The 17620-nt window shown below is 30.9% G+C and overlaps 1 protein-coding gene across 1 annotated transcript; it reads right to left on the reverse strand.

The window, feature by feature from the left end:
* Positions 1-7210: 7210 nt before the first annotated feature.
* Positions 7211-17589, reverse strand: LOC134716918 (uncharacterized protein DDB_G0283697-like). The gene is made up of 8 exons (XM_063579939.1): positions 17394-17589; positions 14592-15002; positions 13773-13898; positions 11610-13012; positions 10492-10695; positions 9693-9842; positions 8479-8582; positions 7211-7365 (listed from the first exon to the last, which is right to left on the reverse strand). Exons 1-8 carry the CDS (start codon positions 17441-17443, stop codon positions 7288-7290), a joined length of 2526 nt encoding a protein of 841 aa, XP_063436009.1. The 5' UTR covers positions 17444-17589; the 3' UTR covers positions 7211-7287.
* Between the last annotated feature and the right edge of the window lie 31 nt (positions 17590-17620).

The following is a 17620-nucleotide window of genomic DNA, read 5'->3' on the forward strand; positions in this document are numbered from 1 at the left end:
AAAATCATGTTGGAGTCAAATAGCGGTAGGTTCAGCTTTAGGAAAAACGGTCAATGTTATAGTTAATGTTGCGTAAATACATTTTGTTTTCTCTTTCCACCACTTTTCAGCGTTTTTAATACTCATAAATATTGTATGGTGCAACAGCCCTAGGCATATGTATAATTGTGCTGTCACTAAATACTATTGTCGGTACACTTTGTGTTTAGTTGAGATATAATCATCTGTTGTATAGAAGTAACTGCATGGTACACACTTCTTTTGATGAAGGGTGTGTTTTAACATACGTCTGGCGTACAAAACTACAATCCTGATATATGTGATAATTTTTTACAGCCTCTTATTCGATTACACTACTGGTGGACTTTTAGTTGTTTGCAATTTTGTGTTGATATGAAAAATCATTGCAATGTTCATTTAACTTTAATTTGTTTGATATGAAATGTGGAGTTATTTGTAAACTAAGCCTTTTCTTTCACAACCTACACATTGTCTTTGATGAATTATCTGCATTTGAAGCCCCACAACTTCGTTTTTTTAATTTTGACAATCAACTGTCTTTTAAAATTAGTGTGCCACAAAAGAGTCTTATGAAGACGAAACACGAGTTTGTCATACAAAATCATAAGCGTGGTATCATTGGTGAGTTTTCACAACCACTAAGTTGATTCCACCACTGGTGGATGCTAAGTCTCCGAGTTACTATTAGCTCTGTTGTTAGCAAATTTGTGTTGACATGAAATACAAGTGCTATGTTCAATTTTCAATAATTTGCTGTATATGGAATGTAGAATTAAACGCTACACTAAAGTTTTCCTTTTCTAATTAATAGATTTCCTTCGCTGTATTTGGCTTAACTTGTTAACGGTATATGAAGCACGTACACTTCGTATTTTGCATTTGTCTTTCCAACCGTCTTTATTAGAGCGCCCCTTATGAGTCTTTTGTAGACGAAACGCATACACAACTATAAACGTGGCATATTTGGTGTATCCTTTTTAAAATATTTAGTTTTTGTATTGACCAATTCCATTGTGTATCTGTAATGCTTATTGTGGTGGTTAATAAAATTCTTTTTTGTATATTTCTTAGACACAATAAATACAATCGTTAACAGGTCTTTTCCTCTCTACAATGTAAATGTAATAGAAACCTTTTTGCATAGAAAGTATGTACATGTCTTTATGTCTTACTTGAATGGGGTAAGCAAGTGTAACAAAACCAATGAAATAAAATGCATTTATTGATACTTTGTTACAAAAATATCTATCAAAAATCACGTTTTAAAGTTTGGAGGGGATTCAAATTCACAAGTAGAAGACTTAGCAAGGGCTAAAAAGACAAACAAACAGCAGTACACACAATACAACATAGAAACCAAAAAATGTGTACCACCAAAAACTGGAGGTGATCTCTGGTGTTCCAGAATGCTAAGCAGATGCTGGTCCACGTGTGTTACCCGTCATGTTGCACATGTTAGTACAGCATTTGGGACATACCCGGTGTCATCAATGAAACGAATATTCTATAACGGCCAACCAACTTATGACGTCCGTTAAATGTATGAAGGGATGACCTATCGTAACAACTCGGTTTAATAGATTCCTGTGATCAGCAACGTTCTATCAAGGAAATCATCATAGGAAATACAAGCCCTGGGAATATCGCATCAACTTGGAGATACGGTATATTTTACTAGTGGTGTTAACCTAGTGTGGATTCTCAAATATTCAAAGATCTACTGCTTAATCTTGGATCACAATCTCTGCAATTTTGCAGCAACATGAAGATTTTTTTACGCTTCTCACTACGATTCCGCATGCTCAGTTTAACGATCGACTTCACCGTCTCATTAAACAGCTTTTCCTGTAAAAATGGGAAACAAATTTCTTGATTTCGGTTATATTAATTCTTATTTTATGAAGAACCACACTGAATCTACCAGAAAATATACTAAAAAGGATATTATCAAAATACTGGACTTTTTGATCGACAATGTATTTGTTGAGTTTGGAGGATTGATATTTCAACAGACAGTCGATATTCCAATAGGTACTTATTGTGCCCCATTACTGGTCGATTTGTGTTTGTACTCGTATGAACCATAATTCATTCAGAACCTTCTACAAGACAAAAAGAAAAAGCACTTTCCTAAATTCTTAAATTTCACTTTCAAATATATTGATGATGTCCTGTCATAGAATAACCCATATTTCAATACTTACAACACATTTATCCCAGTGAACTTGAAATTAAGGATACTTCTGATACTAGAAGGACTGCTTCATACCTTGATCTTTTTCTCAATATTGACACTGATGGACGACTTCAAACTAAAATTTATGACAAACGAGACGATTTCAGCTTCCCAATTATCAATTTCCCATTACTTAGCAGTAACATACTCCCTGTCCCTTCGTATGGTGTATACATATCTCAGTTGATACGTTATGACTTTCAAACAGCAGTATACTACTCTTGCCTTTATTCATACCTCGAATTTAAAATATGCGGTCATATCAGTACAAAAATCAATGACAAACAGGGTGTTCGAAAGTTATAAATCGATTGAGAGAAAACAATTTTCCTTAGAGTTCGTTTTTCTTTGTTATTTTACTTTTTATATACTTAGAACTCGTCTCTTGATGATACCATAGCGGTTCCCAATAATAACATTTCTCTTTGGAGATACAGCAATACAAAATGCCACTGACGTATGTTTACTGCTGCTTTATAACTGATTTAAGAAGCCTTGATGTCGCATTAGGTAATAGTCCGAACGACAACAATATACCGGTACACTGATCAAGTCCATCATTATCGGTTTAAGAAAGTCTATTAGGTATCATTGGTACAAATCCAAATAATTATGACGTCTGAAAAGGATATTCTAATTGTATTTTGGCACGCCTACCTACGACCCAGAAAAAAAATAGTCTTGACAGACGTCATAATTATGTGGACTACACTGGTACATTATCCTATATTAACAAAACACGAACTATATGATTTTTCAATGATACTTTTTGCTAAATATTCTCCATTTCATTTTTATTCAAATTTGCCTCATGGACAATGGTTCTTTGGTCAGTATTTTATTGTGTAACTTGATAGATACAAGAGATGTCTTTCGGAACATGTTTTCAGTTCCTGATTATATTGCATTAACATCTTTTTTTCTGTTTTTCCAGTCAATGTGTCTAATATCTTAACTATCAATCTCTACCCAAACTTTGTCACCGAATGTAACAAAGCCTCAAGCGTTCCCTTGTAAATAAACTCATCATAGATACCAGTACTACATTTTGTATATACGCTACACGTGCTTTTCGTCTACAAAAGACTCATCAGTGACGCTCGAATCAAAAAAGTTAAAAAGTCAAAATAAAGTACGAAGTTGAAGAGATTTGAGGACCAAATTTCCAAAAAGTGTTGCCAACTACAGCTAAGGTTATCTATGCCTCAGGTAGAAAAGCCTTTATAAGTTAGTATTTCAAAAAAATCAAAATTTTGGAAACAGTAAATTTATAAATATAACCATATCAATGACAATTCGTGTCAGAACAAAAAGTGCTGACTACTGGGCTTGTGATACCCTCGGGGAAATAAATCTCCACCAGCAGTGGCATCGACCCAGTGTAAAGTATTCCATCTGTATATGTTGCTTTGAATAACCAGGCACAATTTATTTTCCTTAGATCTATTCACAAGAACTATTGTTGGCGTTAGTTAATAAGACTTCTCCTATCTGTCTTGCCAGACACGATGCTAGTACTACTGTTTGTGTAGCAGGTACTGTCTCTTAAAATGTCTCTTAAACAATAAATCTTCTTGGTTGAGTGGCTACAATTTTTTCCAGAAATCATATATCTGTGCCTTTTATAGCAAAATAAGAAGTATTCCAATCCAAGAAAGATGGTTGCTAATTTCTGTTAAAACTAACAATCTTCAAAATAAATTTTACCTGTTAATGCTAAAGGACATTATATAAATACAAATGTATGCATCAGTGCCTAGACATTTCACTTTGCATTGTATTTTTTTTTAGGCTGCAATGTTATATTGTAAGACAAAAGATATCTTTTAAAAAACAAACAATAACTCGCAGGCTTTAATACTAGTTTTTAAAGATAAAAAGACACTAGGTATTTGGGAATTTATTTTGTTTAAAATTTATAAGTAACTTTGAAATGAACATATATAGAAAGTATGTGTTAATGGCCTTATTTCAAAGCAATAAAAACTGTAAACGTTTCAAGTGGGCTACTGGTCCATAAGTTATCAAAATGTTCTTCTTTTTTTTTTTTTACTTTTTATAAATAGTATTTGGAAAAATCTAAATTTTCAATTTCAAAAGTCATTTACTTTTGACAAACAGATAAATAGAACAATACTGTTCACTTGTTGGGAAAGTAAATAAACAATAATTTGCTACCATTTATATTTATTAATCAATGAAATTTATATACATATGATAAAATAATAAAAATATTAATAAATGGTTGTTAAATAGTATATACATGGTATAAACATGGTCAACATGCAGAAAAATCTTATTTACACATTCAATGATAAAATTGCGTAAAGGTGAAACTTAACATGATTTATAGGAACAAACAGGAATTTCTTTTAAAATCTATATATCTTTGTAAATACTCCATTTAAGTTATTACAATTTCAGACATTTTACAACATTTTAACATATCCATTTTTTAAAATCACTTATTTTCAAATATTTGTTTTAAAAAACATAAAAATAAGTTGTGGTATGATGGCCTAGGAGACAACCAGTGAACAAGGACAATGATGTTAACAACCTTCAATAATGAGCAAAATCCTTATTCTTGATAAAGCTATTAAATGCCACTGTCAAGTTCTCTCCAATTATTCTAAAAAATATTACTTTCTAAAATGTATTTCAAGTTCAATGTTTTCAATTATAATTGATACATATTTTCAACTACTCACGAACACAATATACATCAAAGTTCTAGATGAATGTGAAGTAACAAAATTATATTAAACCTGTGTGTAAAATATTTAGCAAATAGGAGAAAATATATATCTATTGTATGTTTTTCTTTTCTTTTAAATTCAACAAAAAATATTTAGATGTACACATTCAAAATCACTTTTTATCATTCTATACCACGGGTTACAAGGAACATATTTTAAACTAACAACAACAATTTTTGGATTCTCAAATGCATGTTGAGGGTGTTAGGTTGATCAAAGGGACGTAACTCAGTTTGTCAACGACAAAGCGATTATAATAGGCCTTTCTGTAACTTATAGATAAAAGTTATAATGGGTTGTACCTTTGCTTTTTTTATTGTGTGGTAGTGATTTTATGGCATGAACTGAATCACTATATTGTTTCTTTTCCATAAATATTCCAAACACTAGGAAGCCAGTTATTTAATATATTCAACAAAAGTTACAAATCCTTACAGGTTTACTCACCAGCAACATATTACATATAGAAACAATTCTATAAACCAAAACTACATGTATCAATCCATTTGTTGTTCACATAGAGATGTGCTTATCTTAATAAACCAAAACTCTTCAGGATACAAAACAAATGGAACTCTGATGTCAAAATTAAAATTACTTTATTCTTTACTCTTAAGGTTCATCATAACAAACGGACAAATATGGCTGTATTTACATGCCAAAAATTACTCTCGAGTACAGACTTACCTGTAAAGTTGGAAAAGTTTTAATGCCTAGCATCCACTAGATATAAAAAAGTTAAATCCATTTTGTGTTTCAGAAAGATAAAATCTCTTTTGGATTTTGATGGGCATTTTTTTTTCCTTCATGCAAAAGGTGTGAAAATTGACTTAGTTGTGGAACAACTAGGAGATGCTCCCTCAGGTAAAAAACCGGTTTGTATTGTTTTCGTTGTCTTTAATTGACATGGACACCAGGTATCTTCACTACTATAGGTGAGTTAAAGAGTTTATCTGAGTCAGTGAGTGGACAGTATCAAAGTAATTCAGGTATTTGTTTATTTTTGCACCTTCTGAAGAAAGGAAAAAAAAATGCCCTGCAAAAACCAAGAAAGATTTTATCTTTCTTAAACACAAATGCATTTAAATTTTATATATCTAGTGGATGCTAGGCATTAAAACTTTTCAAACAGCACAGGTAAGTCTGTACACAGAGTAGTTTTTGAGGTAAAAATACAGCCATATTTGTCCATTTGTTATGATGAACCTTAAGCATGCATGTTTAACTGTTTGGAAAAAAAACAGGCTTAACAAAATGTGACAGAGTGTTGACAATTCCATTCCCTTATCACAGAAGAACACATCTAGTCATTATCATATTTGTGTGCATGTGTGTGATAATGATCCAAATTTTCACAAAGCTCCATAATAAAATGTTATTAAACCAAAGCATTTACTTGAATTCTTTTAGCTTAACACTTGATTTTCATCCCTCCTGTATTTGACAGGTTAAATAATAATACTTTGCCATTTCTTTATCTTAATTAAACCAAATTAATCAAACAACAAAATTTTCTCAGGTCCATCAAATTGTAATCCAAAAGGCATTGTGTTCAAAATCTAGAAAGACATTAAAATGTGTCACTACAGTAAAACCTGTATCATCATGTATGTGTATTTACAGTATAAAACTATTTACAAAGTTACTGTGGAGATATAATATTAACAAAATCAATATCACTATAAAATCCATACCAATTCTGACTAAATTGACAAAAAAATTCTTATATGGACTTTGTACAAATGAATAGTTGATAATTTTTTTCAAAGAATTTAATACATAAATGAAGGTGTGATGATTTTTGTTTGAAAAGTAATAAATAGTTTATGAATTTTCTACTAAAGATATGGCAAATGTCTAATGGACTGTAGAAAATGCTTTCACGTAATATGATACAAAGAAAACAGTACAACAGAGGTGATCAAATGATGAAGTACAAGCCATTTAGGGTTTTTTTCTGAAAAAAAAGAGGTCATAACCAAAAAGAATCACTGATGGTAGTTGGTTTTTTGGACAAACGTTTGCATAAATATGACAAAAAATAAAATGCACCACTATGCCTTTCGGCAAGGGAATAAAATTCAATTGTTAAAATAAATTAATTAACAAAAATTAAAAAAATAGTCACAAAATCAAGGATTTTAAATAAAGTAAAAAAAAAAAAAAAAAAAAAAAAAATATGACTAAAAATTTCTTCAAAGTACAAAATGTACAGTCATGACAGTAGTAAAATTCTATTTCATTATCATAAAAATATAGTAATAAAATTAATTAATCTAAGCTCAAAGTTTTGTAATTTTTCCACAACCAGTTATGATAGTCATTCAGTTTATGGTCTCTTGGTTGTACCTGAAAAATAACAAAAAATAGAAAGTTTTAAAAATGACTATGGTAAACTTAAATGACTATGAAATATTTCAATGACTATGAAATATTTTAATAATAACTATGAAATAATTGAATGACTATGAAATACTTTAATGACTATGAAATACTTTAATGACTATGAAATACTTTAATGACTATGAAATACTTTAATGACTATGAAATACTTTAATGACTATAAAATACTTCAATTACACATCAAGTAGAACAAACTAAGCTTTTGTTTTCTTAAGGGGTGGGATGGAGGAGGGAAGAAGAGTGGTGTGGTTTCTGTTTTGGTTGCATGCACTATTTACAGACTTTTATAATTTTAAGCATATCCATTACAGTGTGTCCCAAGATCTAAAAAAACATTTTTTTTGTAATAAAAGAAATAATTTTACTTAACCTTAATTTTCATCATATTTTTGATATGATTGCTAAACATTTTAAAATCATTCTAACATGATTTTTTTTAAACTCTAAACAACTTAATTTTGATGTTAATACAAATGTATGATGAAAGAAATCAGATAAGCACAATAATCAGACAAGAATCCAATTGGTTTCAAGAAAAGCAAAAAAAAAATGAAAACAACTGAAAAACAGGAGCTTGGGGATTTGGGATAACACTTTTCACACCACTTTGTTGAATAAGCCATGAAATTAAAGAAACTGAAATGTGAAAATAGTGCATTAAAATCAATCAAACAACATCCTTAAACAAAACAAAGATGAACCACTGAATCAATATTTAAATTGGCATTAACATATGTATATAATTGTGAATCAACAATTTCTGGTGATTATTAAATGTAGTTTGTATATGTGTTGTATTTTCAAATATTTTGGCTAAAGCCACACCAAAGAGACATTGATTGTTGAAATGCCCATCTGTTGCAAGAAAAATTGGTATCATTTATATCATTGAAGAAGTATATTATTAAAAAATATTACAATATGATTTACATTAATATTGCAATGTTAATCCATTTTCCCTGTTTTATTGATGATGATCTGGATATATCTGAATTGATGACCTTCTTAAGCAATTACATACAACATTTAATAAATAAATACCAGTCGAAAGTGTCTTACCTGCTTCCATTCTCTCACACAAAATATTCTATAAGAATCATTTCCATACTTCCCAATACCATGTAACTCTTCTGGATACTTCCATTCTTTACATAAAAATTCATCTACAAATATATATAAAAATGTGTTAAATGTGTTTCCAGTTTTTACATTAATGTTTTTCTACAAATATATTTAATTCATTGGTTGCTAATTAATGTCCAATGACAAATATTTAATGCATGTTCAGGACAAAAAAATCATATATGAGAATGCACTGACTGAAAATCTTCAGTTCTAAAGTATAACTGTGGATTCATTACTATTTTTTGGATACCAATTTTCATTGATTTCGTGGGTATAGGTGAACAGTGAAATTAAATGACAAATTTCCTATAGGCAAACTTATCCAAACTTCAGCAAACCCTTGAAATTAAATATTCATGATTATGTAAGTTTTCCACAAAAAATTGTACGCAGGAAAAAATAAGTGAGTCCACAGAAAAAAGATATGTTAAAGGCATAATAATTATTCAGTACATTGTAAACTCCTGTTTGACAATCTTTATCAACCAAGGTTACCAATTTCAGCCATCAAGCTCTACTTTTAGTTTGTTTTATTCAGTCAAAAGTTGTTATATTCTAAAGAAAAAAGCAATTAAAACAAAAGTTTAAGACAATATTTTCTAATATGTGCTATAATAAATAAGCACCTTAAAAACTACTGAGGATATTATACCTATGATACTTAGGTTTATTGATTTGTCAGTAAAGGTGAACTTTTAAAAATTTAAGTGTTACAAGAATGTGTCCCCAGTACACAAATGCTCCATCCGCATTATCATTTTCAATGTTCAGTGGACCGTGAAAATAGGGGAAAATCTCTAATTTGGTATTGCAATTAGAAAGATCACACCATCGGGAACATGAATACTAAGTTTCAAGTTGATTGGACTTCAACTTCATCAAAAACTACCTCAACCAACTTTAACCTGAAGCCAGACGAAGGGACGCACAGGCCAGATGTTAGATGCTAGATGTAGGATTTGTAACATTACTACGATAAGCAAGAATCTATATAAACATTTTTTTTCTTACAAACAATAAATGAATTCAGGAGAAGCTTAATTTACCAAAATGTTTCACTTCTTTTTAGTTTTTCATGAAAAGTGGATAAAATTAAATTTCATTTCTCTTTTCAGAAATTAAAATATAGTATGACTATGTCTAAGTACCTGAAAACCTGATTATAATTTGAGCCCTTTTGGTATGCAGACCAAGTGGTGTCAGAAGCTTAGATACTGCTGCTGGGTCAGCTCTCCTTGCTTCATCAGGGTTTGACCATTTGTTGAAGAACTTCCATAATAAAGGAATAGCTGCCGTGCCTAAAACATTCAATTAAATCCAAATTAACAATAATGTCATTTCAATTGTTTTTTTTAGTTTTTAAAGAATAATGCGTCTATAAAAATAATTTTGTGTTGAAATCTCATGTAAGGTTTTATTTTGACTATACACTGTATATATTCTGAATGACAACAGATACATTATCTACTGGAAGCAAAGTTATGTAATCTAAATACATAAATAATTCTGACTTATGATAGGCCAGTGATATTAACAGTGGCATTTTAACAATGTATACTATTACATCTCATTTTCATTGTGCTTTTTCTCAATATGGTTTATTGTATTGTTTGAATCTTTAAGTTTGTGGCATAAAGGCAATAAATCTTAAAAATCAACTGATTTGATTGTGACTTTAAAATTTGATAACGCTCAAGAGTTGCTTATTCCTGTTGAGTTTAGAAAGCAAATCTAAGATGACATTATTTTTTGGTCACAATTATATCCAGTTGAATCATATATTTTACTGGATACCAATTTTTTGTAGATTGAGGAAATCTTGCATTTTTGTGGATATTTGTTTCATGTTTTGTCAAAGTCTGCATACAACCAAATAGAAATTTTTAATGAAGTTTGAACATTTAAATTTGTGGTTCACATATACCGACATACAAATAAATAAAATACCTGTTGTTCTATTAAGAAATATGGTCCCTATTAGGAGTTTCCATGGATCATGATAAAGGCTCTCTTGTACTAAGTTAAATGGAGATTTTGGTGGTGTCCACTTTACATCTCGATGTAATTCTGGTCGTGGCATGAACCTGCCACTAGAAAAGTATTTGCTCATAACTTCCTCGTTTTCAGTTGGCTTAAATTCTGCTTCCTGTTCTATAATGAAGAAAGTTCATTCTTTTCTTTAAGTTAAAACAAAAGTCAAAATAATAAAATATTGATCTCATAAAATGATTGAAAGCATAGATAAGTCTCAATTGCTAAGCAAGCATTTTCACCACATTGAAAATTCGATGAAGATTTGCAGTTTCAAATCTTTGTGGTTTATAACTTGGTAAATGTTGTATTATATGTTTGGGACTATCGAGAGAGAAAGACTTATCTGAAAATCTTTAAATTAGAAAATAGAAAGTTTGCTACATGCATGACATGTATGTTCTTTGAAACGTGTCTTCAAATATGGATCTTGACTGGATTTGGTTTATCATCATAACGTAAATGAGTAAGATTTCAAATGAAACTATTTAATATAAAAAAGAAGATGTGGTATGATTGCCAATGAGACAACTATCCACAAAAGACCAAAATGACACAAACATTAACAACTATAGGTCATAAGCATGTTTTCCTTAAAGTTTAACTAGCTAAACCCAAACAATCAACATGATCAATGCCTATAACTAGTGTCTGGTGAAACAAAGCATGTTTTTTTTGGATAAATTATCAATCATGTATGATTTTTAAATCAGAGTGGTTAGAATAGCTTCCTTTCAGTGTCAATAATACATTATCTCATGTGTGTCAGTGTATGTGAATATCTTTTTGATATACATGATATAAAGTCAATAATGTAAACTTTGTTTAATTTTCATCCTTTATGTTTGATCAGTAAGTTTGTAACCAATGGTTGTCTCATTTCTTAGACTACATCATGTACATGTACATATGCTTATTATCACAAATATTATAATTTTTTAGCTTCATGTAAAACTACAATTTCAGAAGATATCCTTTCTTTTTTTCATAACAACTAAACAAGAAAATGAAAACTTATTTTCAAGATTTTTTACCTGTGCTATTATCTTCTTCAACATTTGTTTCCTCTTCTGGTTTAGTTGTTGAATCAGATGCTGCGGGTTGTGGGTTTTTTATTGGTGATTTATGTAATGAAAATGATGATGATGATGAACTGGCAATACCATTATCTTTAGGACTAGTAACATTGCTCAATTTGCTGGACAACAGTGATTTTTTAAAAGGAGAAATTTTCAATAATTTCTCTTTTTCTTTTTCTGCATGTTGAATTGAATGTTTATTATTCCTAGGTGAATACTCGTTAGCACTTATTTTGTCGGAACTTATCCTTCTTTTAGACGGTGAAAGATTTGCTGAAAGTTCTGAATTGACAGTTTCTGAATTACATGTAGAAGTCTCTGACTTAACAGTTTCTGAAATAGTTGTTTCTGAATTAACAGTTTCTGAATTTACAGTTTCATTTTTTTCTTTAATCACTGTCATTTTGTTTGAAACAATTGAACTTGAGGAGTCATTATCTTCTTTTGACCTACTTTTCCGCCTACTTCTTGGTGCAGGCGGTGTTATAAAATCGTCACCAAAGATATTGTCTCTAGAAGTTGTCCTCCTTCGCACCCTCCCGGATGCTGAATGAATGACTGGTTCAGGTTCCACATTAACATCTGGTTCTTTTGATCTACTCCGTTGTATTTTTGTCTTTGTCTCTGTAATCTTTATAGCACTTGAACCAGAATTTTTCCTTTTTGAAGTTTTGTCATCACTAGTATCACTATTGTCAACAATACCCGAATCAGATGACAATCCATTAAATAAATCGAATACATTAGAACGATGAGATCCTTCCTCCACATTTGATACATGTTTTTCATCCTCATTGTCATTTAGTCTGTCTTCACTATCGGATGTTTCATTTTCTTCTTGTTCACTTTCATTATCAATTTTTTTTGTTGAACTTGATTTTTTCTTTATTGGCTGCCTTGGAGACTTTAGCTTTGATCCTTTTTTCGTAGCTTTTGAATTCTTAGATTTATTTGATGCCCGCTCTTTAGATCCAGAAAAAGCCATTTTTATGACAAGTTTTTGTGATAAAGATTTACCTGCATTTATTGGTTTCTTTTGAGGGGAAGTAGAGGCTTTTTTGTCCTCATCACATTCTGCCTTTTTCTTAGGAGTTTGTTTCTTATCCTTTTCTTTAACCTTCTTTTTCTTTTCTTGTGATTTTGGAGTTGCTTTTGTTTTTTGGATTTTAGGAGTTTTTACAGGTTTTTCATTGTCTACAGCTGTTGATTTCCGTTTTCGGTTCACACCACCTTGATTTGCACTATGGTGTTTGCCACGCACTGTGAAATCAAAATCTTCAGCATTTAAATCGTTTATACTATTATCTCTGAAGTAAACAGCCAACTCTGTTTTTGAACGGAACTTTTTTCCATTTGGACTGTAAAATAAAATATTGAGAACCAATTATCCTGATTATAGAGCTAGAGCTGGTAACATTTCTTTCCTTAGGATCCGATGACAACTTTAACAAGACTTTTAACCAAGAGGAAAATGTAACAGGTTAAAAAGGGAGATAATTTGGCATGCAAAGAAGCATGTTTCCTTTACTGGTACAAATGTTACTGACATTTTTACAATCAAAAAGACAATTGAAAGAAAATTTATTTAATTAAAAGGTGTTAAAGGTAGGTACACCTGAACAAAACTCACATACATATATTTATGATATATATTCATCTCCTCTAACATAAATAATCATGATAGTTATAATTGAGGCAACCTAATACATTATAATTGAATCTTAAATCAGCAAACTTGTACAATATTCACAATAATTCAATAACTACTAACTCCTATATTGAGTCATTTACTCTTAATAAAGAATATGACTAATATAAGGTATGTAAATGGTAAGAAAGAAAATTTCAGACAATCAAAAGCAAAGAAAATATATAGAAGCTGGATGTTTTATAAACATACACTTTTTTGTCACTAATTTGTCAATCTTTACTGAACAAACAACATGTACTTCCAGTTCAGTATTTTTAATTTTTATTATTTTCAAAGTTGTGAAATTTGATCATGACCTCTTGCTTTAGCGAAGAATGATATTCAGTTAGAAATTATTCAAAGTTTAGCAAAATATATGAGAGGCTTACAACATTTTCCTGAGAAAAGAAAGTTTAAACTAAAATTACCTGTACAGGTATACATCATATTTTCCTGCTGATTTACCAGCCAATCGTTGAACCACACTTCTAGTCCAGCCATCGGGTAAATTCTTGTCATGTAACATTGGAGATATGTCATAAGTGTGATCAGATCTACAAAATTCAAATGATACACATAGGTTACATTTCTAATCTATTGGTTAAATTATCTACACTACAAAATGTGTCTTGTTCTTCTACAAATGTTGAATATAGCAATACATGTAAAATACTCTGTCTTCAATGTACAATGTACATGTATATTTGAATAACCTTTCATAACATACAACGTACAATGAACTTTGTAACAGTGGCACTAAAATATTAATTTTTCAAATTTTCACCAAGTACCTGGTACAAATGTACTATTATTAACAAAATGCAGATATCCATAAATTCAATTCTGTCGAGCTATAATTATGATTATGTAGAATCGTTGTTTATAGCATTAATTTAGATTATATAAAATCATTTAATATCCTTTCCTTAATATTCATTCATTATTTTGTTTAACAACAATTTGAAAATAATTGATAAGTTGACCTGTACCTTATCCAATAATTATATAATTAGCAGCGTGTGTGTACATGTTTGTGTCTGAATTCATTAACTTCCCATCTACAGCAACCTTATAAGTAATACTTTAATTTGGGGCAACGAGCCTACCTCCTTGGTTTCTAACAAAACACAGGTTAAACAAATTAGCTTTTTGGTGCTAAAATGTTCCTAAAATATAGTAGCTAGTCTATGAAATATCTAATCTGTTCAGTGTGAATAAGATTTATCTAATTTTAGTCTTTGCAATACCTTATTTGTTCAGGTGGCGCTTGTATTTCCACAACATCTCCAGGATCTGCATATGCATGATCATTAACATGTGATTCTGCTGTGTCTTTGGGAGAATTGTCAGCCTCCTCCTCCTCCTCCTCATCTGGTTCCCTCTCCTGTGTAGTAAATCCAACAGCTTCTTCTCCAGGGATTGCTGTCCATCGTGTACTGAAATCAATTGACAAACTGTCCGGTGCTGGACTATCGTTGTCTGACCTTCTTTCCCTGTTATTGTCAGGATCGTCATCAATCTGATACTCCATATCTTCCTCAAATGTCACATGACCACTTGATATGTTTGTATCCTCGTCTGAAGCAGTATCATCCTCATCCTCGTCATCATCTTCTTTGTCTTCCAACTCTGGGTCAGCAATTAATGGCATGAACCCACTAAAAGTAAATAAAAAAGTCACATAATTAAACAGAGTTTTAAATTCAAAGAGTAATATGATATTTGATTCAAAGAAAAATGTGACAAGATAAACCAAATTTTCAAGGTATGGCAAACAGAAACAAATCCTCTTTATTTAGGAGCCAACTGAAGTCCACCTCTGGGTGCGAGATTTTCTCACTGTGTTGGTAGTCTTCAGCTGTTTTCCTCTCTTTGGTCGGATGGTTGACTCTTTGACACATACCCTATTTCCATTCTCAATTTAATATTGACAATAAGTTTATAATCATAATTTCCTGTTTGAGTGCTGTGATTCTTTTTGTTACAAAACACAAATTCTTGAATACTAGGCTTGATCACAATAATTATTATGCTTTAAATAACCACTGAAAGATAAGGTCATCATGTATAAAGGTCATCAATTGGACCATCTAACATTGTCTAAAAAAATCATTATTGTCAGCGATTTTCCAGAGAACATTTGACAATTCATGTCAAGGTAAATAAATACATGTACATGAAGACAGTACTCCTACAATTTAACAGTGTGAAGCAGTAGTTGATTTTTTTTGTTCTGAAACTATTTTCAATATTAATCAACAACCAACTGTAAACTACCATCTTAGAAAAAAATCATGTGTTTACAGATAATGATTCCGGTATTAATCATGTTAATAGATGTCACTACTGGAAATTCACCATTTTCCATGTGATTTGTAAATTGGACTGCTGTTGGTTTCCCACTAAATCTACATGGTGAATTACCAATCGATGGGTGGTCACAGTTAATGAGTTTGTTTAAATTTGTAAAATAAACAGATACATGTATGTTACGTTTATAGTTATTTTTTGGCATTCTGCTAAGATTTATTTGCATTTTAGGCACATTGGATACTTCTGATGTAAATACAAATGACAGAAGTCTGTGAATTAAATTATACATTCCTCAAAATTTTATGGTTTGAAAATTTCTTTTTTAGAAATGAAAAAGTTTAGGATCAGGGGGTTTAAACTAGGGTACTAAAGAGTAACTGGAACCACACTCGTCCAAATAATAATGGCGTCTTGGTAAGGCTGTTTTAAATTGTTGCTTTGACGCCTTCCTGTAAGGCATCGAAGAAAAAAAGTAAAATAGCCTTTCACACATGTTCAAAATGTCATAATTATTTGGACTACATGGACTAGAACCACACATATACTTTTATTTGGTTATGTCATGATATATGAATGTCTTAAAAGTATCAACATGTAAGTTGTTGTTTAATATCCTCAAGTCATTTTTTTTCCTTGGCTGGCAAGTTTGTTCATTTAAGTAAAAGAACGTAATAATAAATGAACAAAATTACCATCCTGAGCATTGTATCTGTGAAAGACATGGTCTGATAATACATCTGTTGTAAGTCATATGAGTTCATACTATGAATGCTTTTTTCAATGGAAATAGTGGCATCACCATGATCAATATGTATTCTATAAAATAGCATGAAAACCCAAATAAGGAGATAAATGCAATTATATTAATTAACTTATAAGATATTTAAATGATAGCATACATTGCAGAGGGGGGGATAGGACCTTTATCAGGACTCCGGGATCAGGTGTTTTTAAGCTCGGGATTTCAGGATTGACCCTTTTCCAATTACAGGACCTCGGGATTTCATGTTTTTAAGCCCGGGATTTCGGGATCTGTTTTTTTTTAAGCTCGTGATTTTGGGATAAGGACCCCTCCTACCCCCTCTCCTTGCAATTCAGTAATGTAGACATATATCATGTATATATATACAACCCCTTTAAATGTTTGTATAAATTGTCTCAACCACTTAAGAGTAATTATTCGTCTAAACTGTCTACTACTACTTATCAAATTTGAATCTTTCTTCAATGATGCCGAACTCAATTTTAATACACCTTATCGCTATTTGTCCGCCATTACTGAATATCACACAGGTTCCCGTAAAATTATGACGTCATAAAACAAAATAGCTGACGCCACAATGAAAAAGTGATTGTTGTATGCGTCAAAAGTTCAAGCGGCAGGGTCAGCCAGGAATAGCGATAAGGTGTATTTTAATTTTCATGTTTTTGGTTTGTCCAGCATGAAAACAGGACTTTGTTATAATTTTTTTGTAGATTATGGGGAATTGCTTGAAATCCCTAGAGGGAGATATAAATAAGTAATGATACAGCTAAAAAGAGTGAAAGTTCCTTATTGTTGTCCATAATCTTTACTTCTAGTTTAATAATATTTTTGGTTTTCAGTCAGACTTTCGTAACATGTAACATAATGTATTCCATTCATCTGACTCATTGTGCAATTTTTTTGGGAAATTGTCAAATTTTCCTGACGTTTACTAATAAAGTTAAATACTCTTTAGCATTAAGAAACTAACGATGGTTGCATTGCAACAAAGAGTTGTTCATGAGGTTCGTCGTTCTCCATGTTTGTTGTCCATATATTGGGTTATTTAAAGTTACATATTTTAGTAAATAAAACGAAACAAGTGCGCTTTCATAAGTTCGTATTTCGATAAATAAATGATTGAAATGAGTAAACCGGAAGTCAAGATCATGGCGGGATTTTGCAGATCAACAAATCAAAACAAAACACAAAATTATG

This window comes from Mytilus trossulus, chromosome 1, assembly GCF_036588685.1.
Source record: "Mytilus trossulus isolate FHL-02 chromosome 1, PNRI_Mtr1.1.1.hap1, whole genome shotgun sequence".
In the NCBI taxonomy this organism is placed as follows: Eukaryota; Metazoa; Mollusca; class Bivalvia; order Mytilida; family Mytilidae; genus Mytilus; species Mytilus trossulus.